Source organism: Solanum tuberosum, unplaced genomic scaffold (genome assembly GCF_000226075.1).
Source record: "Solanum tuberosum cultivar DM 1-3 516 R44 unplaced genomic scaffold, SolTub_3.0 scf00022, whole genome shotgun sequence".
NCBI classification, from domain to species: domain Eukaryota; kingdom Viridiplantae; phylum Streptophyta; class Magnoliopsida; order Solanales; family Solanaceae; genus Solanum; species Solanum tuberosum.
The window spans coordinates 2,778,860-2,801,259 of record NW_006238948.1 but is presented as its reverse complement, the minus strand read 5'-3'; the positions used below and the strand labels follow the sequence as shown (position 1 = coordinate 2,801,259).

Genomic DNA, 22,400 nt, shown 5'->3' with positions numbered 1-22,400 from the left:
AGTTCATTGGTGTATAATACCTTTGGTTTGAAAGAAACATGTGGCCTCAGCTGAAGTAAACTCTAACCCATTATCAGATCTTATGGCTTTCAACTTGGTTTGGAATTGATTTTCTATAAGGGATATGAAAGCTTTTATGGTTTGGAGGGCATTACTTTTACATCTTAGCAATTGTGTCCAAGTGGACCTACTGTGGTCATCTACCATAGTGAGAAAATAGTGATAGCCATCATGTGTGGGAATATGATAGGGTCCCCACAAATCAACATGTAGTAACTCAAACACTTTGGTGGTAGTAGTAGTGCTTTCCGGAAATGGCATCCTAGTTTGCCTGGCCATAGGGCATATTGTGCAGGAAAAAGGCTGTCTAGGAGAAAATTTCATAGGTATGGTTGAAATGTTTTTCATTTTTACAAAAGGTACATGTCCTAATCTAGCATGCCATAAGAGTTCATCATCATGCCTGTGATTAGAGAGATTTGCAAATGAAGGACAAGCATCAGAAAGACAAGAGGAAGAAGCCACAATACAATCTTCTTTATTTATAGGAGAGTGTTTTACAGAAGATGAAGTGTACACTTTTGAATTTGAAATTTTATCAATGTTGTCTAAAGAAGGGACAAGATGACAATTGAAGTGTGGTAATCTTGGTGGTTTGTTCTCAGCAGATGGATAACAGTTGTGGCATTTGCTACACAGGAAGTACAAGCCATTCTTGGCTTTACCAAGTTCCAGAGGGCTCTTCAGAGAAGGGCCCCTTGCAGTAAACAAGAAAATTTATCAAAACTGACTACACCATTGAGTTGTAGTGCTAAACAATGAACAGAAATGAGATTAAACTTGAAGCTAGGTAGGTACAAATAATACTTTTCTTAGAGTCAATGCTGGATTCAAACAAACATCACCAATTTCAGTCACTTTAACCTTATAACCATTAGGTAGCGAGATTAGGAAAGTATATGGAAGTGATTTAATGTTTGTGAGTGTGGTTTTATCATAGGTCATGTGGTGTGATGCTCCTGAGTCTATGATCCAAGAGCTAGTAGTCAACTTAACGCATTTACAAGAAAGATCACATATATCAGTTATAGAGGAATAACAAGCAAGTATACCTGCCAGGTTCACAGCTCCATTCAGCATGCTGTTTGAGTTGTCTGAATTTGAGGCTCCATTTCCAACTTGCAGAGTTCCCAGGAGATTGAGTAGTTGTTCATATTGATCTTTGGACAGGTTCAATGGCATTTGTCTCCTTACTTCAGATTCCTCTTTAGATTGAACTCCATTCATATCAGGGGCACACACATTTGCTGCAGAACCTGTGCCTTTTCCCTTTGGGAACCTTGGATTTGGATTGGATGGGTATCCATGAAGTTTGTAACATTTATCCTTCGTGTGTCCTGATTTCTTACAGTAATCACAGAACAAAGAAGCCCTGCTAGTAGTAGAATTGCCTCTAAACCCAGTATTATTGCTTATATTCCCAGAACTGGTTCCACCTCCTCTAGATGGACTGTAGTTTGTCTTGAATCCCCTGCTGGGGTTCTGTCCATAGGCATTGAGAGAGGTAGAATCCAAAGCTGTATGATTATAAGGCTTCACTTCCCTTTGCTTCTCTTCTTGGGACAAGATGGCAAAAGCCTGGGCCATACTTGGTAGAGTATTCATCATGAGAATGTTGCCTCGAACTGCAGTATACATCTCATTTAAACCCATTAGAAAGTGTATAAGCCTGCGATCTTGTTCAGCCTTAACCAATTTTGTTTTACCACCACAAGTGCACACACAATTGCACTGAGAGCTGATATCAATAGTGCTCATTTCTTCCCAGAGTTTCTTCATTTTAGTGTAGTAACCAGTGATATCCAGAGTGCCTTGGACAAGGTCATTGATCTCCTTTTGAAGCTGGTACAACTTACAACCATTGGTTTGATCGTACCTTTCTTCTAGTTCTACCCAAAGTTCCTGAGCATTATTGACATACTGCAGACTATCACGCAAATCTGGTGACAAGGAGTTCAGGATCCAAGATGTGACCATATCATCACACCTTTCCCATTGCTGAAAGCTAGGATCAGTAGGATCAGGTCTCACAACCTTCCCATTAATGAATCCTGTCTTGCTCTTAACAGATAAAGCCCTGAGAACTGCTCTTCTCCAGGATCTGTAACCAGTTCCATCAAAAACTGCAGGTAATAGGGATGAACTCGCATTCTCAGATGGATGCAAGTAGAAAGGACTAGGGATTTCTACCCTAACAGTAGATGCAGAAGCATTTGGAATGGAATCATCTGAAGAATCGACCATGGTGAATTGAAAATTGGGAAGAAGATCAAGTCGGGAACAACCAGATCAAACAGAGTTCACATAAAAGGAAAAACGAAATTGACAGATCGAAGATCGAGAACAACCAGATCAAACGAAAAATTCACATAAAAGAAAACGAGGCTCACAGATCGAATTGGAAATGGAAAGAAGACATGAGTAATTCCCTACAAATTGTTACTGATCAATTAAGCTCCTCCATTGATGGAGCTCCAACTCACATGAGAGAAGAAGAGAGAAGATAAGAAGAATCTAGAAGAGTAACATGAAAATTATCTCTCATTGAATGTGAATTAAAAAAGTGAGTATTACAATGTATTTGTATATATACACAATCACTAAGCAACTAATATTGTATGAATTAACTAATCAACAACTTGACCCCTAACTAATTCTAACTAACTGATCCTTTTAACTAACTCTATTGTTCATAACTAACTTTACTGTACACTGCTAACTAACTTTACTGTATACTTTACATTCTCAACAGTATCTAAGTAAAAAATGATGCCAACTTTAGGTGGCCCCCGATGGGTTCCGCCCCCAACTTTCATTAATAAACGACATAAAGTGCGAAAGTTAGCCAATACTCAAAACCCAATTCCACCTGTACAAGAGCTTTTAAAAGATAGTACAATTGTTCACTACTTCAAAACTATCTAGAGTATTAAAAGACAAAATGATAACATGGATGAAGCTAGAATGTTGATCCGGACGCAGATAGCGTACAATAGCTTTGAAATAAACACAATCTTGTAAAAGTGAGAATTAGTATGACAAGGATACCTACTTTATGATATTATTCAAGAAGTTTGTGTAATGCTGGTAGATAATGACAAAAAATTTGTCAGTGAGATGATTCATTTACTAAAATCATAGGAATATAAAGGTGATATCTCTAAAGATACTAGAAGTGGATGGCTCGTGCCAGCACGGGCCCAACATTTCAAGGGAGACACATATATGAAGATGCCATATTAAATATATAACAACTGTGGCACAACCAAAATGATATATTAGGTGTTGGAACCAAGTTCTATAATATAGGCATGTACATTTTATTTACATAGGCAAAAGGAAAGCTATTTGTTATGGATATGATTGTTGCAGTGATAGAAAATGGTTCCAACCATATTGCAAAACGCAGGTGGCATGGTTTTTCACTGTTAAAAAAATTAAAATGCAGCTGTTAATTGAAGTTGTGAAAGTAGGAAGTAGGAGTTCTGAAAAGTTAAAATGACATAGTTTTATGCAGAAGTTTATATACCTTGTTGTGGTGTTTTGGAGGGGGAGTTTTGGGCTCTGGAGCATGCCTGCGATGGAAAGTAGCTTCTTCCTTGTCTTTTCCAGTTTTCCTTTTGCTGCTTGCTGCTGTGTTCATTGGAGCTGGTGATGATGGCGCACTGATGATGTTTTCTTTTTCCATATACGACAAGATAATTAATTTTGCAGGAGTTCCATCCATAGTTTTAGCAAATGACTTTTTGACTTGAATGGTGAATATCTTTCCACTTAATTGTCTTGTCACATTTGCAAGAGGCAACATTTGTTTCTGGGAGGCGTTTGAATTTTGATGGATGAGAAAAGATTAGTTAACAATAGGCATTTATATTGTATTTATTTTAATTAGCTGTAATATATACCTTAGTGCAGCGAATGTCGTAGATTTCTTCTGAAGTGAGATGCAACATTGTTTCAGCAGCTTCGTCTGCGATTAGTGCTGTTGCTGAACCACTGTTGTCTGTGATGGTGATGTCAAATTGGCATCTGTTGTAAGAGTAGATAAGAGGATGATTTAAAGCTGTTAGCCGGGAAGTAAAGCATATAAAAATGCATTTAGGTGGAAAGGCAAAAAGAGGAATTTAGGGTGCAGATAAACTTCTACAGTAAGTGAAAAATAGAATTAAATGGTTTAGAAATAGAAGATATTTTTCTGCAGGTTAGTCATGATAATAAAGGTGGATAGTAAGAGGGAAAAAATGTTTTTTTATTGAACATGCACTGCTTGAAGTTTTGTTAAAGATATCTTAGTGATTGTTATACCTTGAAATAAGATTTGCGGAACGGCGACAAGTTGCACAATAGAATCTCCTCTGTGAACGAAGCCTAGTAAAGATTTGTTTGCATGTTGAACAGGCTAAAATATAGAATTGTTGATTTTCATCCAATAGCGAAAATTCAGCTTGTATGCAAACTATTTGGCCCTGGAAGATTGTGGGAAAGTGTGAAGAAACATACAACATGATGATCTGTGGAATTTGCATTTGTTCTTACCGGAAGATGTTGATGTGCATCGGTAATTGATATGATCTCATCTTCAAAAGGAATAAGCTGAAGAGAACCCGTTGAAGTTATACTCTTTTTGGTGTATGCTATCAGCAATTGTTCATTTGATGTGGCCCTAGGAATATAAATTTAAATAAGTAAATGTGAGTTTATGGATATGCATATGTATTTGTTGGTAGTTAATTTTTGTGGAAGTAAATACCATTTTCTGAGTGCAGCAACCTGTGGGTATGGAGGATTGATTTGAATTGTTGTGGCAAACCTGCTTGTTAATCCTGTATATTGGAATGGTTGAATGTAAGTTAAGTGCTTTGATATTTGTAAGAACATGATATTAGTGTGTGAGTTTACCTGCATATGATTTTGATTTTGCAATTTTTCTGGCCAGGATAATTGGATATTGATTAAGTTGTTCCGCAATATATATTCCAACATGATCAATGAAGCTTTCCCAAAGTGTAAGCTTTTTGGGTTTCTTCCTGGGGTAAAAAGAATAAAAAAAGATTGCAACTGTTGTATTGTTTTTTTACAAAGAGGATAGTATTGCAATCAAATTGAATGAGGTAAAAAGCCATTGGAGGAGGAGAATTGGGAGAATGTAAGTATAATACAACCATAGTGCAAAATGAAAGAGCTCATAAATGACATTAACCGAAAGAAAACAATTTTTATCTATTTAGCTAAGGAACAGACTTATATATGAGCTAGCAGAGAGATCATTTTGTATGCAATCAGTGTAAAGATAAGTACTTTTCAAATAGTTACTTTAGAAATGTAATTCAAATAGTTTTTTAAGTCAGAAAATTAAAGTTTTTACCCAATAGTCACTTCACAGATGCAACTGAAAACAATTTTTTCAGGCTGAAGATTTGTTTTTTTTTGAACAATTAATTTATAAATGCAACTCAAATAAAATTTTTCAGCCTAAAGATTAGTTTTTTTTCAATAACTTAGTTAATGAATTTAACTTAAATTAACAGTTTGATGCTTAAGAAGACAGGATAATAAAAAGGTTTAACTTAAATTAACAGTTTGATGCCTGAGAAGACTGGACAATAAAAAGAAAAAAGGGAGAAAAACTTATGGTGGTGTTCTAATAGAAAGAGAAGAGAGCTACTGTTTATCTTACAATAGAGGGGAAAAAATATATTAAAAGTTGATTCCGTTAGAGTTTGAGACGTGAGCATATGGAGAATTCAAAGTTGTTTTTCATTGAAGCTTACCTTCTGTATTGTTCATTCAAAGGTAAAAAGGTTTGATTAAGAGTGACTTATCTTTTAGAAGAGCCGTCAGGATGAATTTGTAAGGGTGTTAATTTGTTATAAAAGTTTCAAAAGAAGAACAGAAAAACTGAAAATGATAATAAATGTATACTTACTGATTATCCATTATAATCAATTCTTGAATTCTTGATCCATTAGCTGCACATGTTGGCAAGGCGACGTTAACCACAATGGCAAGGACATCTTGGAGAAAAGTAGTGTATAAATTAGAAAAGAATTGAGGTTGTTAGACAATTATAGTTAATGAGAAGTATAAGTTGTTAACTTTTGTAATACCAAATTCTAATCCTTCGGGTTGGTGATGGAAGCTGTCGAACATTGTAACAGTAAGCCGTGTTGGTGGTGGCAGTGAATCTTCTGGTGGCTCAACTTCTTCTATTGGTTCAATGAGAGTGCCTTTGTCAATTGTCCAAAGGAAAGTGTTGATTGGAATTCCATATGCATGGTTTGATTCGGTAACACTTGCAACTGATATCAAATAGGTATGGTATGGAAGAAACAATTCAGCATAACTCTTTATATCGCTGCCATACATAATTCCTTGGACTTGTGTTTCCTATGGAAAACAGAAAATACAATTGAGTCAGTTAAATCTCACATATTATATTATTTTGTGGCCAGAAAAATTGTGTTTAATTTAAAATTTGTAAAGTTTTTTTTTTAGTTGCAGAAGTTGAATTTTTTCCAAGTAGAAAGCACGGCTATTTCCAAAACTTAAATTTTAAAGTTTTAACTGCAAAATGCGTGTGCCAACAATGAATATAGCTTAAAGATGCATAAAAGGGGCATGCTACACATTGGACAAATGTCGTTTGAAGATAGTCAATTTATGACACGTAATAAAATTTCTGGGAAGGGGTGGTAGCAGGCAGAAGTGTTGCAGATAAAGAAAGGGACTATTGTTGTATTTAGATGATTAATCATGGCAACACTATTATTGAACTTTATTTGCTTGCAAGTACAAATAAGTGTGAAGAAACATAATATTCATTGAACATAGTACTTTGGAGCAAAAATACTACATAAATGGCCAAGCTATACAAAGCAGTTGTTGGTTTCTACATAAATACCATTTAAATTACTTGGGGAACAGAGGTAAATCATTCAAGATTTGGTGAATTTTGCTGAGAATGTACATTAATAAATGAATATCTTTAACTCATAAAGATACTCCTATGTAGAGAGATAAAAAGGAAGTTAAAGAGATATGAATAGGTCTAACGCTGCTAGTTTCCAGTTACAAATACAATCTAATGGAACACAAGGAGTGCAATAATTTTGACAGTTTTTGAAAGGTTCATAACTACCAAAAATAAGTAAAATATTACTTTTATTAGTTTCCAAGAACTTTTTGTCCAAGCAAGTCAAGTAGATTACTACATGAGACTACTGCAGGGATTTTACTCTTAACATTAATAATAAAATTTGGCTCTTCTAGACTAATGACTTTTCTGTAAAGATCATTAGTGATATAGATTATGTAACCTCATGTCTTTTGTTTATGCCAAATGCATGACAATGTTAAGGAGAATTCTGCGGAATGATTTGAAATATGTAGGATGAATAGAGTACCATAAATCATGAGACTCAATCAATACACTTTGGATCAAGTAAACAATATGAAGAACACAAATTCTTCTTCTAAAACTGAGCACAAAAGTTATTATAAAATTTAAACACATTAAAAAAGAGATTAGATGATGCAATAAATAATTATGCACTTAATGACGATTGGTATTAAGTATGGTCAATTATATAAAAACTTAAGAATGACTGAAATTATTTAATTCTATTAAAGATGGCAGATAGTAATTTACAAGCTCAATTTGGAATAAACATGATTTCATATAAAGAGAAATTATTTCTTATAATTTCCACTACAATGGAATAGTTATTCCAGTAACAATCAAAAGTTGTTCACTACAATGTCCAACAAAAGCGAGTCAAGATAATAGTCTCATTCCAAGCTTGTGTAGAAAGAAAAGAGAAATTAACACTACTATCTGGAAGATTTGATGCAAGAATGTACAACTCATATCAATGGCATGGCTGCAAGATTTTACGTTTTGTCACCAAAACAGTGAGCTTGGAGCAGCTCAAGTTGACACCAACATGATAGAATATCAAATACATTAGGGATATATCGTAGAAGGGATAATGGATGTAATCAAGAACTCGAGAAGCAAGAAGAATGCACATATATTCTAAGACAGTTTGACCAACAGTGAGTTGGGATTAGATTTTTCAAATCGAAATGTCTAGACATCCCCCTGGTTCTGCTTCTTGAGAATCAAGTTTGTCCAAAAGGCGCGAGGGTCATTTCTCCACACATTTTGTTTTGACATCTATTTTTTAGCTTTTGGTAATTTTCAATTTTAAAAATACAAAACAACATGTGATAAAGTTGTTTTCCATTGCTTTAAAGGCAAAAATAATAATCCAAGTGCTAACAGGTAAAGTTATTTTCAACAACTAAACATATTGTTTTTATTTGCTCTAGTTGTGGATGCTATTATTTGAGTTCTCAACAATGACTTTATATGTTGAGAGCTTTATATAGTTGACAATGCAAATAGCTTTCTAAGTGTAATAAAATAAGTTTAAAGCTTGAAAATTTTATTTCACAAGTTTTGTGTTTGTCTTGTGTAAGAAATTTTGAAATAGATGTCTTAGTTGTTGAATCAAACCTTGTGGAACACAATATAAGAAACATCATATGAATAAATTAATTAAAAAATAAGAATGTTCAAAATGGAGCAAAACATTACTAATTTGACGACGACAAAATCATATATCTTATTTGATTCCATGAGTGGGGTTTGAAGTTGAAAGTAAATGAACGAAGTTTAAAGAGTAATGTATCTGTTGTTAGTAAAATTAAATTCATTTCATTTCACTGATTTTGCATATGATCTTATGATTGAAAAGCATCGAGGTATGCCAGCAACATGAAAGTATATATTAAGTGGTAGTATAAGTAAATGAAGTCTTCAGAAGGCAAAGAGCATTTTCAAACAAATTGTAAAATTTGAAGTATTAGTATTGTCTGCAGGAATAATGAGAGGATTCTACTTTAATTGTATTTCCATTTTGGTTGCAGGTTATGATTTTTGTTTTGACAACTAATAGAGTTTGTGTTTGCTTTACTCATGAAAAAGTGAGTGAGCTAAAAATAGCAGAGCTATAAAAGAAGACAGCGAGAAGACCAATGGAGAATAACAAATGTCTTAGGCATGGATAAATGTAATTGCGAAGCTAATTTAAGTGAGGATTGAGTTCTAGATAAAGAAGATTAAGGAAAATGTAAGTGGATGTGATGAAAGCAATGTCATACCTCTTCATCTTGAAGAATCATGAGTTGATACTTATTGGTTTTTTGCAGGTTATCTCTAGGTCGGCCCTTATCGACGACTTGCACCTTAACTGTCCATTCTTTGGTTTCGCTGGTAACGGCATTTATGGTTAATCTTTCTGCCATGAGATGATCTGCGATTATAATATTGTGATGTTGTTAGTGCATAATAAGAATATGAGCAAATAGAATATAGATAGTAACAAAATTGCATAATATAAAATGATTGAAAGGTAAAATTGTCAAAGGAAATAAGGGGAGGTTTTTACCGTAAATTAGTGCAGTATCAATTTAGAGAAAAGCTTTTGCGATAATTTCGTCATAAACTATATTATGTGTATAACAATCTTTTTATCCTCAACTGTTGGCGGTCTTATTAATACTTTAACACAGTTAGAACTTTTAGCTCTCGATAATGCAACATATAGTTGGCCATGAGAAAAAACAGGTTCTCTCAGATAAATTCCAACAAACTCTAGTGTTTGACCTTGAGCTTTGTTAATAGTCATAGCGTAGCATAAGCGTATTGGAAATTGTGTTCTCTTAAATTGAAAGGGTATCTTTTCATCTTGTGATGTTAATAGTGGTATTCTTGGAATAAATACATGTGTATCTTTGAAATCACCATTAGAAATTGTGGCACTGATAATATTTGATTTAAAGTCATCGCATGTTAATCGTGTTCCATTACACAAACCCACCGAAGGATTTAGATTTCTTAGTAATATAATTGGACAATGTTTTTTTAAAGATAATTTGTAAGGAGGCAATCCTGGAGGGTTTAAAGTATGCATAAAGTCTTCATATTCACTTTGATCTTTTGGGTCTAGAGTTTCATCAACAGCAATATATACTTTAATATTAGATGGAGATTGCATAATCAACATGTCATTTATTTCATCAACAAAATCGTTTTTGGTTGTTAGAATAGCGCGGGAAGTAATGAAAGAAATATTTGAAGCAGATGTATATAGATTGGGATAAACAAGTTTGAATAAATTATTTAAGGAATCTTTTTCATCCGTAAAAGGAAGAACAAAAGAACACGGAATTTCAATTTTTCCCTGGCTATTTATTTTTTCTTTTCCATGGCCAATTCTCATCAAATATTGGCAGAAGGCAGGATCTATTTTTGCTCGCATATTTTCGGACAATTGTAGTTTTTCAAGTTCATTCCAAATTTTAGAGCAAAGCAAGCTTGCAGAAACAAAATCTTCTCTTTTACCACCACGAACAACAGGCAGAGTTTGCCTAAAATCGCCACTAAATACAATAACTTTTCCACCAAATAGAATTTTTGTTTCCATTAAATCTTTTAGAAGCAAGTCTAGTGCCTCAATCATTTCTTTTTTTGCCATTGAAATTTCATCCCATACTATTAATTTTGCATCTCGAATTAAAGACGCTAATGAACTTTGTTTACTTATATTGCAACTAAAATTTCCATCAATTTCTATAGGTAATTTAAAACGGGAATGTGCTGTTCGACCTCCTGGAAGAAGCGAGGCTGCAACACCGGAACTTGCTGTTGCTAAAGCAACAAATCCTCGATGTCTGACAGTAGCCAGCAACACACGATACAAAAAAGTTTTACCAGTTCCACCTGGGCCATCAATAAAGAAAGCCCCCGGTTTATTCGAAAAAACTCTATTTAGAATTGTATTGTAGGCTATTTGTTGGTCTCTATTTAATTGCCTTTGTAATAGCAAATCTTTTTCACTAACAATTATATTTCTTTCAGAAAGTACATCTTTAGCCTCTTTAGCCATTGCAGAAGGTTTTATGATTTCTGGAATTAAGTCAAATTCATTAATATCGCGGTCCATTGAATAAAGAATATCATTAATATGATTTAGTACTTTATAACGAACTTCTTTTGAAGATAAACCTGGGATTTTGTTGAAATCTTCAGACATTGAATTTTCAAATTTTTTCCATAACTCTTTAGGATTATTTGGATTACAGTAAGCTAGCAACACACCAAATAAATGTCTTAAGGTAGATGGCATTTGATAAGTCGTCGCTTCAGACATACATTCTGTTAAATTGTTGTCACAAAGTAACAATCCTCTTTTCTCTGCTGATTCTCTGAATGTACTACAATATTCTCCATTGAAAGTGAGCAAATCTTCATATGATTTAGGTGCTCTTACATTCATTAAAAGTAGCCTAAGATAATATCTTTCTCCCTCAGTTGGGTGACAGGTTACGACACGACCAATCGCATTTCTTTGTTTGCGACGTGTCCACATTCTATATGAAGTTGACCATACAAAAAATTCTGGAAATTGTCTATATAATAAATTTAAAGTGATAGCTTCTTTATTGACTTTGTTCATTGCAAAAAATTCAGTTAACATAGTTTTTTTTATCATAGGATTATTTATAACTTTATCAATATTGTCTGTGCTTTTAAAAGATACAAGTTGTTGTCCATCAAGATGAAGTTGAAGATGGTATACACATGGGTTCATTTCACTAATAGGGAAAGCATATATACGCCATGTAGCTTCAGGTGGGGATACCCATCTAGCTGATTGATATTCTTTTATTTCATCAATTTCTATATTTGCGTTATCGGTGTGTAAATTAAATGCAATTTTATCGTGTCCTTTGCATATATACTTATAAATATATTTTACAATTTTAATGTCAGAACAAATCTCAACATTTATATGACAATTGAATTTGCTGAGCAGATAAGGATTGTAAGGAACCACCCATGAGTTATCAAGAAGATGACTTCCAATTTTTACAGATTGCCCTGTATTTCGTCTTCTGTAGATTGGATATGAACTTTTGCCTTTAGTTGTTTGTGCACAAAAGTTTTTTGGATATTTGAATTTGCAATAACCCTTTTTTTTTTCATACAAGGGCATGTTGGGTTTAATGTACCACAGGGACCATGTATCATGTGTAAACGAACAAGTTCAAATAAATGAGGATTTCTTTTGGGATCTGGTAGCTCAGCGCAAACAAATTGATCATATGCTTCAGGTGTTAATATTTTGTATTTTTCTTCAAGTATAATAAGAAAATGAGCATGAGGAAGACCTCGCTTTTGAAATTCTATTGTGTACATATATGCAATAACTTTACCAAATATATGCGCAGTCAATATATTTTTTTTTAATTCCTCTAACTTTGCTCGAAATACTCTACAAATTAGATCAGGTCTATTTTGTGATTGATCAATTGGCAGTAGATTTTCTTTAATTTCAGGCCAAGAAGGATTACAAGTGATAGTTAAAAACAAATCAGGCTTTCCAAAACGCTGAACTAAAGTCATAGCATCCATGTATCGACGACGCATATCTCTAGGACCACCGGTAAAACTGGGAGGTATTATTCTATTTCTACCTACTTGGGAAGCATCTCTTTCGCCATGGCGTAGAACATCCAGAAGCCCTCCTAATACATCAGTTCTTATGAAGTCTTGGTTAAAATAAGTAAAATCAAGTCTTTGAGTTTCGATTTTGATCCATTCATCTACTACATATTGTTGGAATAATCTACCCGAATGCAGAATTATGCTTTCATCATCTCTCATTTGAAGTTTATAGCAATAATATTCACGACAAGAAACAGTTTCTTCTTTTTTTTTACCTTTTGTCTATTAATTTCATCTTCTAAATTAAAATCCATCAATCGAGGCCATATTGTTAACATTTGGTAGTTGTTCATTTTTACAGTGTGTTTGTGTAGTAGAATGAGGACTTAGAGGTTTAATTTTTTTAATACCACAGTGCCAACCATTTTCACAATGAGGGAACAATAATGGATATTGTAATGAATCATAACATCCATAATAATAATGTACTAATTGGCTTGTATCACTTTTAGTATATATTCTGATATGAGGTGTGGAAACATGGTTGTTAATATTTTGTTCTAACCATATTCCTGCAACCTCTGATGTAGTTGGCAAGTTATATATACGTTGATTTAGACCAGCATCAGATTTAAAAGCAATATAGAAATCAGCTAGTTGTGGAATATTTATTAAAGATTTTAAGAATATAGAATACGGATTAACTTGTAATATTTGCATTAAAGTTTCGACAATTTGTTGATTTAGTTTATCAGAACATGCCATTCGGTTTTTCAATTCATTTTCGCTGTCAAAATAGTATAGCTGAAGAGTTTTCATTTTTTCACCACTTGGTATTAGATTGTCTATAAAATGGTACATCTTACCCTGAACTCTAAATGTATAAATGCCTTTATTTCTTTTCGCTAAATCTTTATCGTAATTTACTCCAAGAGATGTGAATGCAAACATGTTATTGTAGGTTCTTATATAAGTTCGGAAAAGCTTTGATTTCTCGTTATGTTGTAGGTAAAGATTTTGCAAGTTTGATGGAAGTTGGTGAGAAATTAGTTTAATAGCACCTTTGGCGCAACAGAAACCCACTGATTCATATTCAAATCTTTTTGCACCACAAAAATTACATTTTGGAACGAGTTTCAACATATGGTAATTTATGGATGTTTGTGTCATTATAGTGTTTTCATTACAATGTTCATCAGCAGTTGATGTTGAGCCTGTCATGTACATGTATTTAGCATATATCTATATAATATATTTTTCTAAAGAAATATCAATATAATTTTCTGACCTAATTCAAATTGATATAAGCAATCTTGTCGCTGAATAGGATGTTGTTCAGCAGAATGTAGCTGTGTGAGGGAAGATGAAGAGATGGTTGAGTCAGCAGTGAAATGTTGTCTGCTCAATCCAGTTTGATTGGTTTGGGTTCTCGGCAAGACAACTTTTTTTTTGGTAGGGCACTTCACTTTATATAAGTCATGACGTTGAGGTTTTTTACTGCCCTCTGCTTTGTCAGAGTGTGGATGTGCTTGTTTTTTTTTATTCGGCATTTCAATAGTATGTTTCTATCAGTTATTAAAAATCACATGCAATAATAAATATATCAGCAAGAAGTATTCATATTATAAAGTTGTAAATGCACGTAATGCTGACATAAATTATTTTTGGCAGGGAAAGCATTACCTTGTAGGTAGAAGCCTATATAACCGCACGAACACAAAGCGAGAACGAAAAAGCTGCATTACAAAAAGGGTAGACCAAAAGAAGGAGATCAAACTATTAGCTACCAATGGCAAAAGTGAATATATAGACTTTGTACAATAATTAAAAACAGAGTTTTTTCCCAAACAGCAACATAAACCTGGTGAGAGTTGATGCAAGCCTATTGCAACATTGAATGAATCATGCAATATGACGACATTTCATCCTATTCCCACAGAAGTCGGATTTTTAAAATCTAGGTGTATGAGGTGTCGCTCTCGGAGTTGTTTGCAAATCCCCGCTCTTATTTTTGTTTTGTTATTATTATTTTGAATTAAAAAACTTGATCACTTCCTGATCCCTATTATTCTACATTATTAATTTGTTCAAACTTGGACATTAGTGACATTGTAAATCCTCTAATATGTAAGAGTAATAACAATTAAATCTCAAGTGTGCAATAAAATGCAGCAGCAATAACAGTTGACACAGAAGAAATCTCAAGTGTATCATTATACAAATATTGGACTCTGTTCTGCAATTTCAATCGAAAGGAAAAGTGGAAAACTTAGACGCGGTGGGATAAATTTCAGTCTGCATGATCAACATGATCTGCAAACTAACCTCAGCTCCTATGGTTTGTGAATTTTTTCCTTATCTACTTAAGCGAGTTAGAAGTTTGTGCATTTGATATATACAGCTAATTTCAGGTTATTCACAACATATGACTGTATAGCCACTATCTAATAGTAATTACCAATTATATCTCATTTTTCTTGATCTTCTTATTTATCCTTATGCAAAGTGATAATAGATTTGAAGTTCAAGAAATTATGATTAGCATCAAGAACACTAAATACACTCACCTACATATCATCATCAAGAATATCCAATCTGTCTATGCCTTTTTTTACCAGCAAATCCAGAAATTAAGTTCACTTCTCTTCTATTACCAATACCATTTTCACCAGAGATTAGTGTGCAACTACTAATGAAATTTTTGTAAAAGTTTTCTAAAGTATTAAAATTGGTCATTGATATGCAAAAAGAAGATAACAAAATAAGTAAGTCTCTCTGCGAACTATAAAAAGACAAAATAGAAGCACTTAAATACTTAGACGAACTGACAAAATAAAGAGGTATAGAACTGTAATTAAATAATTGGTTATTTTGTTCCATTTATGTAGTCACAGGAGAACTATTAAAAATAGTAGAAAATCATGTGCAAAATCAACATTAAAAATACAAGCTTCATTCCAAAAAAATCGAAATTCCATCATTCGATGTAATTTAACAGTAAGAAAAATTCTCATTCTAGCATATACACAGTCCAACAATAGAAGAGTACGCAATCAAAGTTCCATCATAAACGTAGCAACATTTTTTTTTTTTTTTGAACACATTAAGATCCAGGAAAGATAAACCAAATCCAATGAATAATATCAATTCATCCAAAACCCATCAACAACTCAGACACAAACATATACACTAACACATAAGCTTCATCCAGCTTAATCAATGAAAAGGGATTTGTCGCTGCAACGCATGCAGAGGCAAAATGTCAAAGTCCGATTCAGCTGTAATTTGAAGAGCTTGGAAAAATTAGCATGCCCCAAATAAAATCAAACAAACTTGAAATCCCCAAAACATAATTCGGTATAGCATAGAAGTTAATCACACGAAATTTATAATCCAACGTAATTTTAGCAGAAACAAATATGGAAATCTAATTGAAAAAGGAAAAAAACAACAACTTCAAATTGCAAACCTGATAACAGCAGTATAAACAAAGCAGCTTCGACAGAACGGCAAGCTTTTCTTCTATATTATACAAAACACACAACAAGTTTCCCTTTTTTTGGTATATACAAGGAGGCAAGAAGAAAGTAAAAAGAAACAGCAGAAACAAAAAGCAGAGAAAAGAAAATGGAGGCGACCGCCAAAATCTTAAAAATTATTGCTGAATTACAGAAGAGTACGTGTTTGATGAATTTAGAGAGAGCAATAATATTATATAATATACACAAAAGGCAACCTTTAAGAAGCTGAAATGACAAAGGCAACTTTTAAGAAGTTGAAATGACAATAATACCTCTATTGACCTTATGACTTTCAAAAATCAGAACGACAAAAATATCCTTGGCAATTGAATGACCAATAGCAGAGACGTTGGAAGGGTATATATATATATATATATATATTTGCTAACGCATGTTATAGTATGTATCTAACCTTATTTCGCATATTATATATTATAATTAATATATTAATCTTGCTTTTTATATCTTGTTTTTTTATAAAGAGTGACATATACGCAGGAATGTTCGTGGTTCGGTTTGAATCGGTTATTAATTAAAATTAAAATTAAACCAATCTACTGGATTTTTGAAAATTCTAAAACGAAACGAAACGAAATAAAAAAAGAACCATCGATTTGATTATTGTTGCAAAAGCAGAAACAAAAAGTATATAGCATATATAGCAGAGAAAAGAAAATAGAGATAAGGCCAAATCCTTCAAAATTACACGTCAATTGAAGAAGAGTAGGTGTTTGATGAATGTATAGAGAGCAAGACACGTGCAAGACAATGCAGCCTTTTACAAGTTGAAATGACAATAATTTCCCTGCTTGGCTTATCACTTTCAGATAGGAAAGCAGAATGACAAAAATACCCCTATTTGCCAATTGTTGAAAAGTTATAGTATGTATCTAACCTTATTTCTCATAATAATAAATAATAATATTAATCTTGCTTTCTATAAACAGTTATATTTTACATATACGTAGGGATGTTGGTGGTTCGATTTGAATCGATTATTTTGATTAAAATTGAAAATAAACAAATCTTATCGATTTTTAAAATTTTTAAAACCAGACCAAACAAAAAAAAAATAAATAACTGTGTGGTTATTGTTACAAAAGCAGAAACAAAAAGTATGGCAGAGAAAACAAAATGGAGATGAGGCCAAAGCCTTCAAAATTATAGCTCAATTGAAGAAGAGCACGTGTTTGATGAATTATATAGAGAGAAAGACACGTGGACAGACAATGCAGCCTTTGACAAATTGAAATGGCAATAATTTCCGTGCCTGGGTTATGACTTTCAAATGGAAAATCAGAATGACAAGAATACCCCTATTTGCCAATTGTTGAAAAATTGAAACTGTTTGTTTACATATACGTAGGGATGTTGGTGGTTCGATTTGAATCGATTATTTTGATTAAAATTGAAAATAAACAATCTTATCGATTTTTAAAATTTCTAAAACCAGACCAAACAAAAAAAATAAAAATAACTGTGTGGTTATTGTTACAAAAGCAGAAACAAAAAGTATGGCAGAGAAAACAAAATGGAGATGAGGCCAAAGCCTTCAAAATTATAGCTCAATTGAAGAAGAGCACGTGTTTGATGAATTATATAGAGAGAAAGACACGTGGACAGACAATGCAGCCTTTGACAAATTGAAATGGCAATAATTTCCGTGCCTGGGTTATGACTTTCAAATGGAAAATCAGAATGACAAGAATACCCCTATTTGCCAATTGTTGAAAAATTGAAACTGTTTGAAACTCTCTCTTCTAATATATTGTAATTATAGAGAACTTATAATCCTTAAACAAGGAAATTAATTTTAAGAAAATTAGATAGAATTAAGTTAAATCAAAGAATTTGTTTTAGAGATGTAACATTTTATAAACAATACTTTAGCAAATCAATCACCTCAATAACAAACTTTTTGCCATGATCTACTAGTATCACACGAACTTCATATGCACACTTGAACTACTCCTCTTCGATGGATATATTATCTTCTTGCATATGGAAAAAAACACTTATATTTAAGATTGACAATAATGTGATGCACAACAATTTTCTTAACTTTGTTGAACGAGGGACCTTGGCTCAGAAAGGATTGAATATGTTTGGTGATTTGTGGTGGATTTTATCAATGATTATTGATTCTTGGCTTAGATGAGAAATTTTTGAGAGAAAGTTGGTATCACAATGGAAAAAGCGATAATGATAAATACAAAGATGCATTAAGTAAATACAGTGATGATCATGTATATAGTGGAGAAAATTTTAGTATTTAACAATTGAATATAAAGAGGAATAAATAGATATTTGAGGTATGATATAGGTGAGTACAAAAACAACAACAATAATATATCCAGTGTAATTCCACAACTGCAGTCTGGAAAGGGTAGAATGTACACAGACCTTACCACTACCTCATAGAAGTAGAGAGGTTGTTTTTGAAAGACCCTCGATAAATGGATGAGTGTGTGTATATATATATATGTGTGTGTGTGTGATACATCCTGTGTACTACTGGATATACATTTTGTAACAAATTAGCAGGAGATATGGTATAGAGATGTAGTGTGTCATTGGTAAAAAGAAAATAAAGAAGAACAAACACGGAAAGAGTTAAAAATTTGATGGGTATATGTCATGTGAGATACTTCATGTATAGCATTCAATCACGTGTTTCAAGAATGTCCTTTTCAAAAAAGGCATCTTTTAATAAAAGAGATTCACTTAATGAAGGGCAGTATGAGATGCAATAAAAGGTTTTGGTGGGATAACAAAAGTAAAAGAAAAAAAAATACAAGAAATAAAATATGGACAGATACAAACGGATACTTTAAGGAGAGGCATCTAAAAGAGGTATGGAAAAAGGAAAAAGGAAAATCTCCATGTCTAGGTATACATGGAAATTTTTAAATTTTTTGTTAAGGCAAGAGTTGGAACAAATAAGAAATGTAGATGTTATATAATTTCTCTTTGTATATGCTTGTGTTGTAGGTGATTTTAAAAGAACAAAACTCAACATGCTTTGAAGACTAAGCAAAATGATGTAAAATTACTAGTGTATCTTATTATTTTACATTTTGTGTGAGAAGGAATATGAAAATATATCAGAAATTCATCAGCATTTATAAGAGCTCTTCTAATATTAGAAGAGGACTATACTTTTGTTTTTTTGAGACTTGTATAGATAATTTTATACCTAGTTTTGTGTCGTTTACAAACAAAATAATTACCATTCCAGATAAAAACAAATACATGTGAAATATCACATGTATTACATTTAGAACACGTTTTTGCTCACATCTAAAAGAAATTGCAAGACTACTAATGTGTCGTTTATGAAAATAATAATTATTATTTAAGAAAAAATAAATTCATGTGTATCTCACATGTATAACGTCCATCACATGCATTTCAAGAGAATAACATTGAATAGAAGAGATACTTTCATAAAAGATATTTTTATTTAATTAACATTAGTAAGACTACATGTAGAGGTAGAACATCAGTGGATAAAGGGAAATGGAGAAACAATGATAGCATAAAATGTTCTAACACGTGAGACTCTACAAAGAGATGAAGCGAATTAGTTGGAAAAGGCAATTATATAAAAACAAACACTCGTATCACTCTCTACTGGATGCATCCTGATGAGATAACTCAACTGAACCAGACTAACAATCGTATCACTCTCTACTGGATGCTGTGAAGATTGACCTAAACTTGGCTGCTCTAACCACTAGTACCTGCATAACCATATGGTGTTATCTATAGTGTTGCTTTAACGGGCCTTCTAGTCAAAGAATATTGAGGGTAACCTCAACAAGAAAACAACTTCCTCAAAATTGGGCCAACTAAACCACCCTAACAATGAGGCCTCACTAGTCTGTGCATAATCAACAACCAGAAGAAATTTAGACCCTAATAATACTAGCTGCTTTGTCGCCAACTAGAGTAGTAAGGTAAACCCTCTAACAAATTGGTGTGCCCGCTCGTGCTCTATCGACATAATCTGTCATGCCCCGAGGCTAGCCTCTAGACGTAACACGAGACCTAGGGTCACAAGTAACCCCAAGCTAATCCTTAATTTGGCATACACAAGCATGCAGAAATAACTCTAACCAAGCGGAAGTATAACTGAATAATGAATATAATCTAAAGGAATTCAACTGAGAATATCTGAAGGAAATAACTGAGTTCAAAGTAGAACAACCCAAATCAACTGATTTTGGCTCTTTGTATGAAAGCCTCTAATACGGATGAGCTACTGGGACAAGTCCCCAGCTAAATCTAAAATGTTTAAACTAACAACGAACTAACTAAACCAAAAAACATAAATAAACGTCCTCGAATGATGAGGACTCACCCTAACTATTACTGATGTGGTGCCAGTATGAGCTAATCACGTGGCTAAACCTGAGAACCTGAGCCTCCATCATAATAAGATGCAACATAGAGTATGCATTAGTACTTCGGATGTACTGAGCATGAGAGATATGCAAAGCTGATTGAATATATAAACATGCTAAAAATATTGGTCATGTATGTAAACTGAATTGAACTAAAGTACATAGGCCCAAGATACAATAATGCATAACAACTAGAATGCAAGAGTAAACTGGAAGCATGCTAAAAACCTGAAAATGAATACAACTACGGGCCTGAAGTACCTTATTGAAGCTAATACTATGGGAGAGTCTATTAAAAGACATAAACTACGTGAGCTAAACGTGGAGTCTGATGAATACGCCCCATCAGGATGACCCAATATACCTTGCCAGAGTATAAAGGCATGACTGCGGTGTGATCACTAAAATTGATGCCCAACAGAGGGGACTTATAAACCTACGACACATAGTTCTAGGACTTGAGGTTACGTTGAACCCTAGTCAAACTTGGTGCTAAACACTACTCCCAAACTCAATACTAGTAGCTCACTTTAAAATGTGGTCCTGATTCATGCGACAGAACTAAACTAGTCTGGAAATAATTGTTGGGAAAGTTGTGGACAGAAAACGGACTAAATTCTGTTTAAAACTAAATACTAACACCCTGAGCTAAATTATGGAGAAGAGACAAGTCATGTGAAAACACTACAATTACAGGCTAAGTTCTTTCCTTTCAAATCTCCATAAGAATTTATGCAAACTCATTTAAATAAGTATAGAATTGAGTAGTAATCACAAGAATCAATTTTGTAAATAATCTGCATAGTTAGGCAAGAAGCCTAGTTTCATAAAACCATAATAACCAAAAAAGTAGTATGAGGTTTTGGGAATAAAGGTTAATGAAACCCTTACTAAATACCCACATACCTGGTGAAGAAAACTACGGATAAATCCTTTGGATTTCTAGGCTGAACTTGAAGGAGAGCTCTACTTGTTATGGAGAGAAAATTGTCGCCTCTTTCTCTTCTTTTCTTTCTAAGTCTGATGATTTTAGGAGAGTGGATGTTTTAGGTAGGTTTGGACTAATTAATTAGGCTTAGACGAAGTAAAACGATGTAGTTTAAGTACCAAACACATAGGGGGGAAGACCTATACGACCCCGACTTAAAACTGGCGAGGTGACTTAAAGAGGGGCTTCACGGCCCGTCTAGTGGGTCGTAATGTGTCCCTGCCCGACAGGGCTTCACTAAAAAGGGCACAAATTATTACTTTGAGCTTGGAATTAGGCAAACTTGGTGGAGTTTGAAAGAGGACCCAGTAACACCACGGAAACTACGAAGTTGAACTAGTGAGTTCTAGAGCTTTTCGTAAGAGTTTTGGAGTGTTGTATGAGAATTTAAAACTCATAAAAAGAGTTCCCGTACTTATAATGGAATTTTAGGGGTTAGGGTGTCAAGGTACGACCCCTCAAGGACCACCCAAGGGGTCCTTGAGGAGGACCTCAAGACAGCCCAAAAAGCTGTTTTTTGGCAGCAACCTATGCCTGGCAACCTACTGGTCGTAGGTGGACCCACGCCCCGTAGGTTGGGGTTGTGGGTCAAGGCTTGGGTTCACTACTAAAAAAACTGTGAATACCGACCTATAAATACCGACCTCCGGAGGTCGGTATTTATAGGTCGGTATTCACAGTTTTTTTAGTAGTGAACCCAAGCCTTGACCCACAACCCCAACCTACGGGGCGTGGGTCCACCTACGACCAGTAGGTTGCCAGGCATAGGTTGCTGCCAAAAAACAGCTTTTTGGGCTGTCTTGAGGTCCTCCTCAAGGACCCCTTGGGTATTTTTGTAATGTTGAAATTTTGACCTCCGGAGGTCGATATTTTTATTTTGTAATGTTGAAATTCCGACCTCCGGAGGTCGG

The 22,400-nt window shown here is 33.7% G+C and overlaps 2 protein-coding genes across 2 annotated transcripts; both read right to left on the bottom strand.

Annotated features, from left to right (window-relative positions):
- Positions 1 to 3,299: 3,299 nt before the first annotated feature.
- Positions 3,300 to 4,093, bottom strand: LOC107059515 (uncharacterized). Its single transcript, XM_015306083.1, has 3 exons — positions 3,966 to 4,093; positions 3,590 to 3,874; positions 3,300 to 3,485 (listed from the first exon to the last, which is right to left on the bottom strand). The coding sequence occupies exons 1-3, from the start codon at positions 4,011 to 4,013 to the stop codon at positions 3,483 to 3,485; spliced, it is 336 nt and encodes a 111-aa protein (XP_015161569.1). The 5' UTR covers positions 4,014 to 4,093; the 3' UTR covers positions 3,300 to 3,482.
- A 278-nt stretch (positions 4,094 to 4,371) lies between these two features.
- LOC107059514 (uncharacterized) lies at positions 4,372 to 14,290 on the bottom strand. Its single transcript, XM_015306082.1, has 7 exons — positions 14,258 to 14,290; positions 9,226 to 9,377; positions 6,168 to 6,447; positions 5,987 to 6,074; positions 4,960 to 5,087; positions 4,811 to 4,883; positions 4,372 to 4,723 (listed from the first exon to the last, which is right to left on the bottom strand). The coding sequence occupies exons 2-7, from the start codon at positions 9,367 to 9,369 to the stop codon at positions 4,501 to 4,503; spliced, it is 936 nt and encodes a 311-aa protein (XP_015161568.1). The 5' UTR covers positions 9,370 to 9,377; positions 14,258 to 14,290; the 3' UTR covers positions 4,372 to 4,500.
- Positions 14,291 to 22,400: the final 8,110 nt, after the last annotated feature.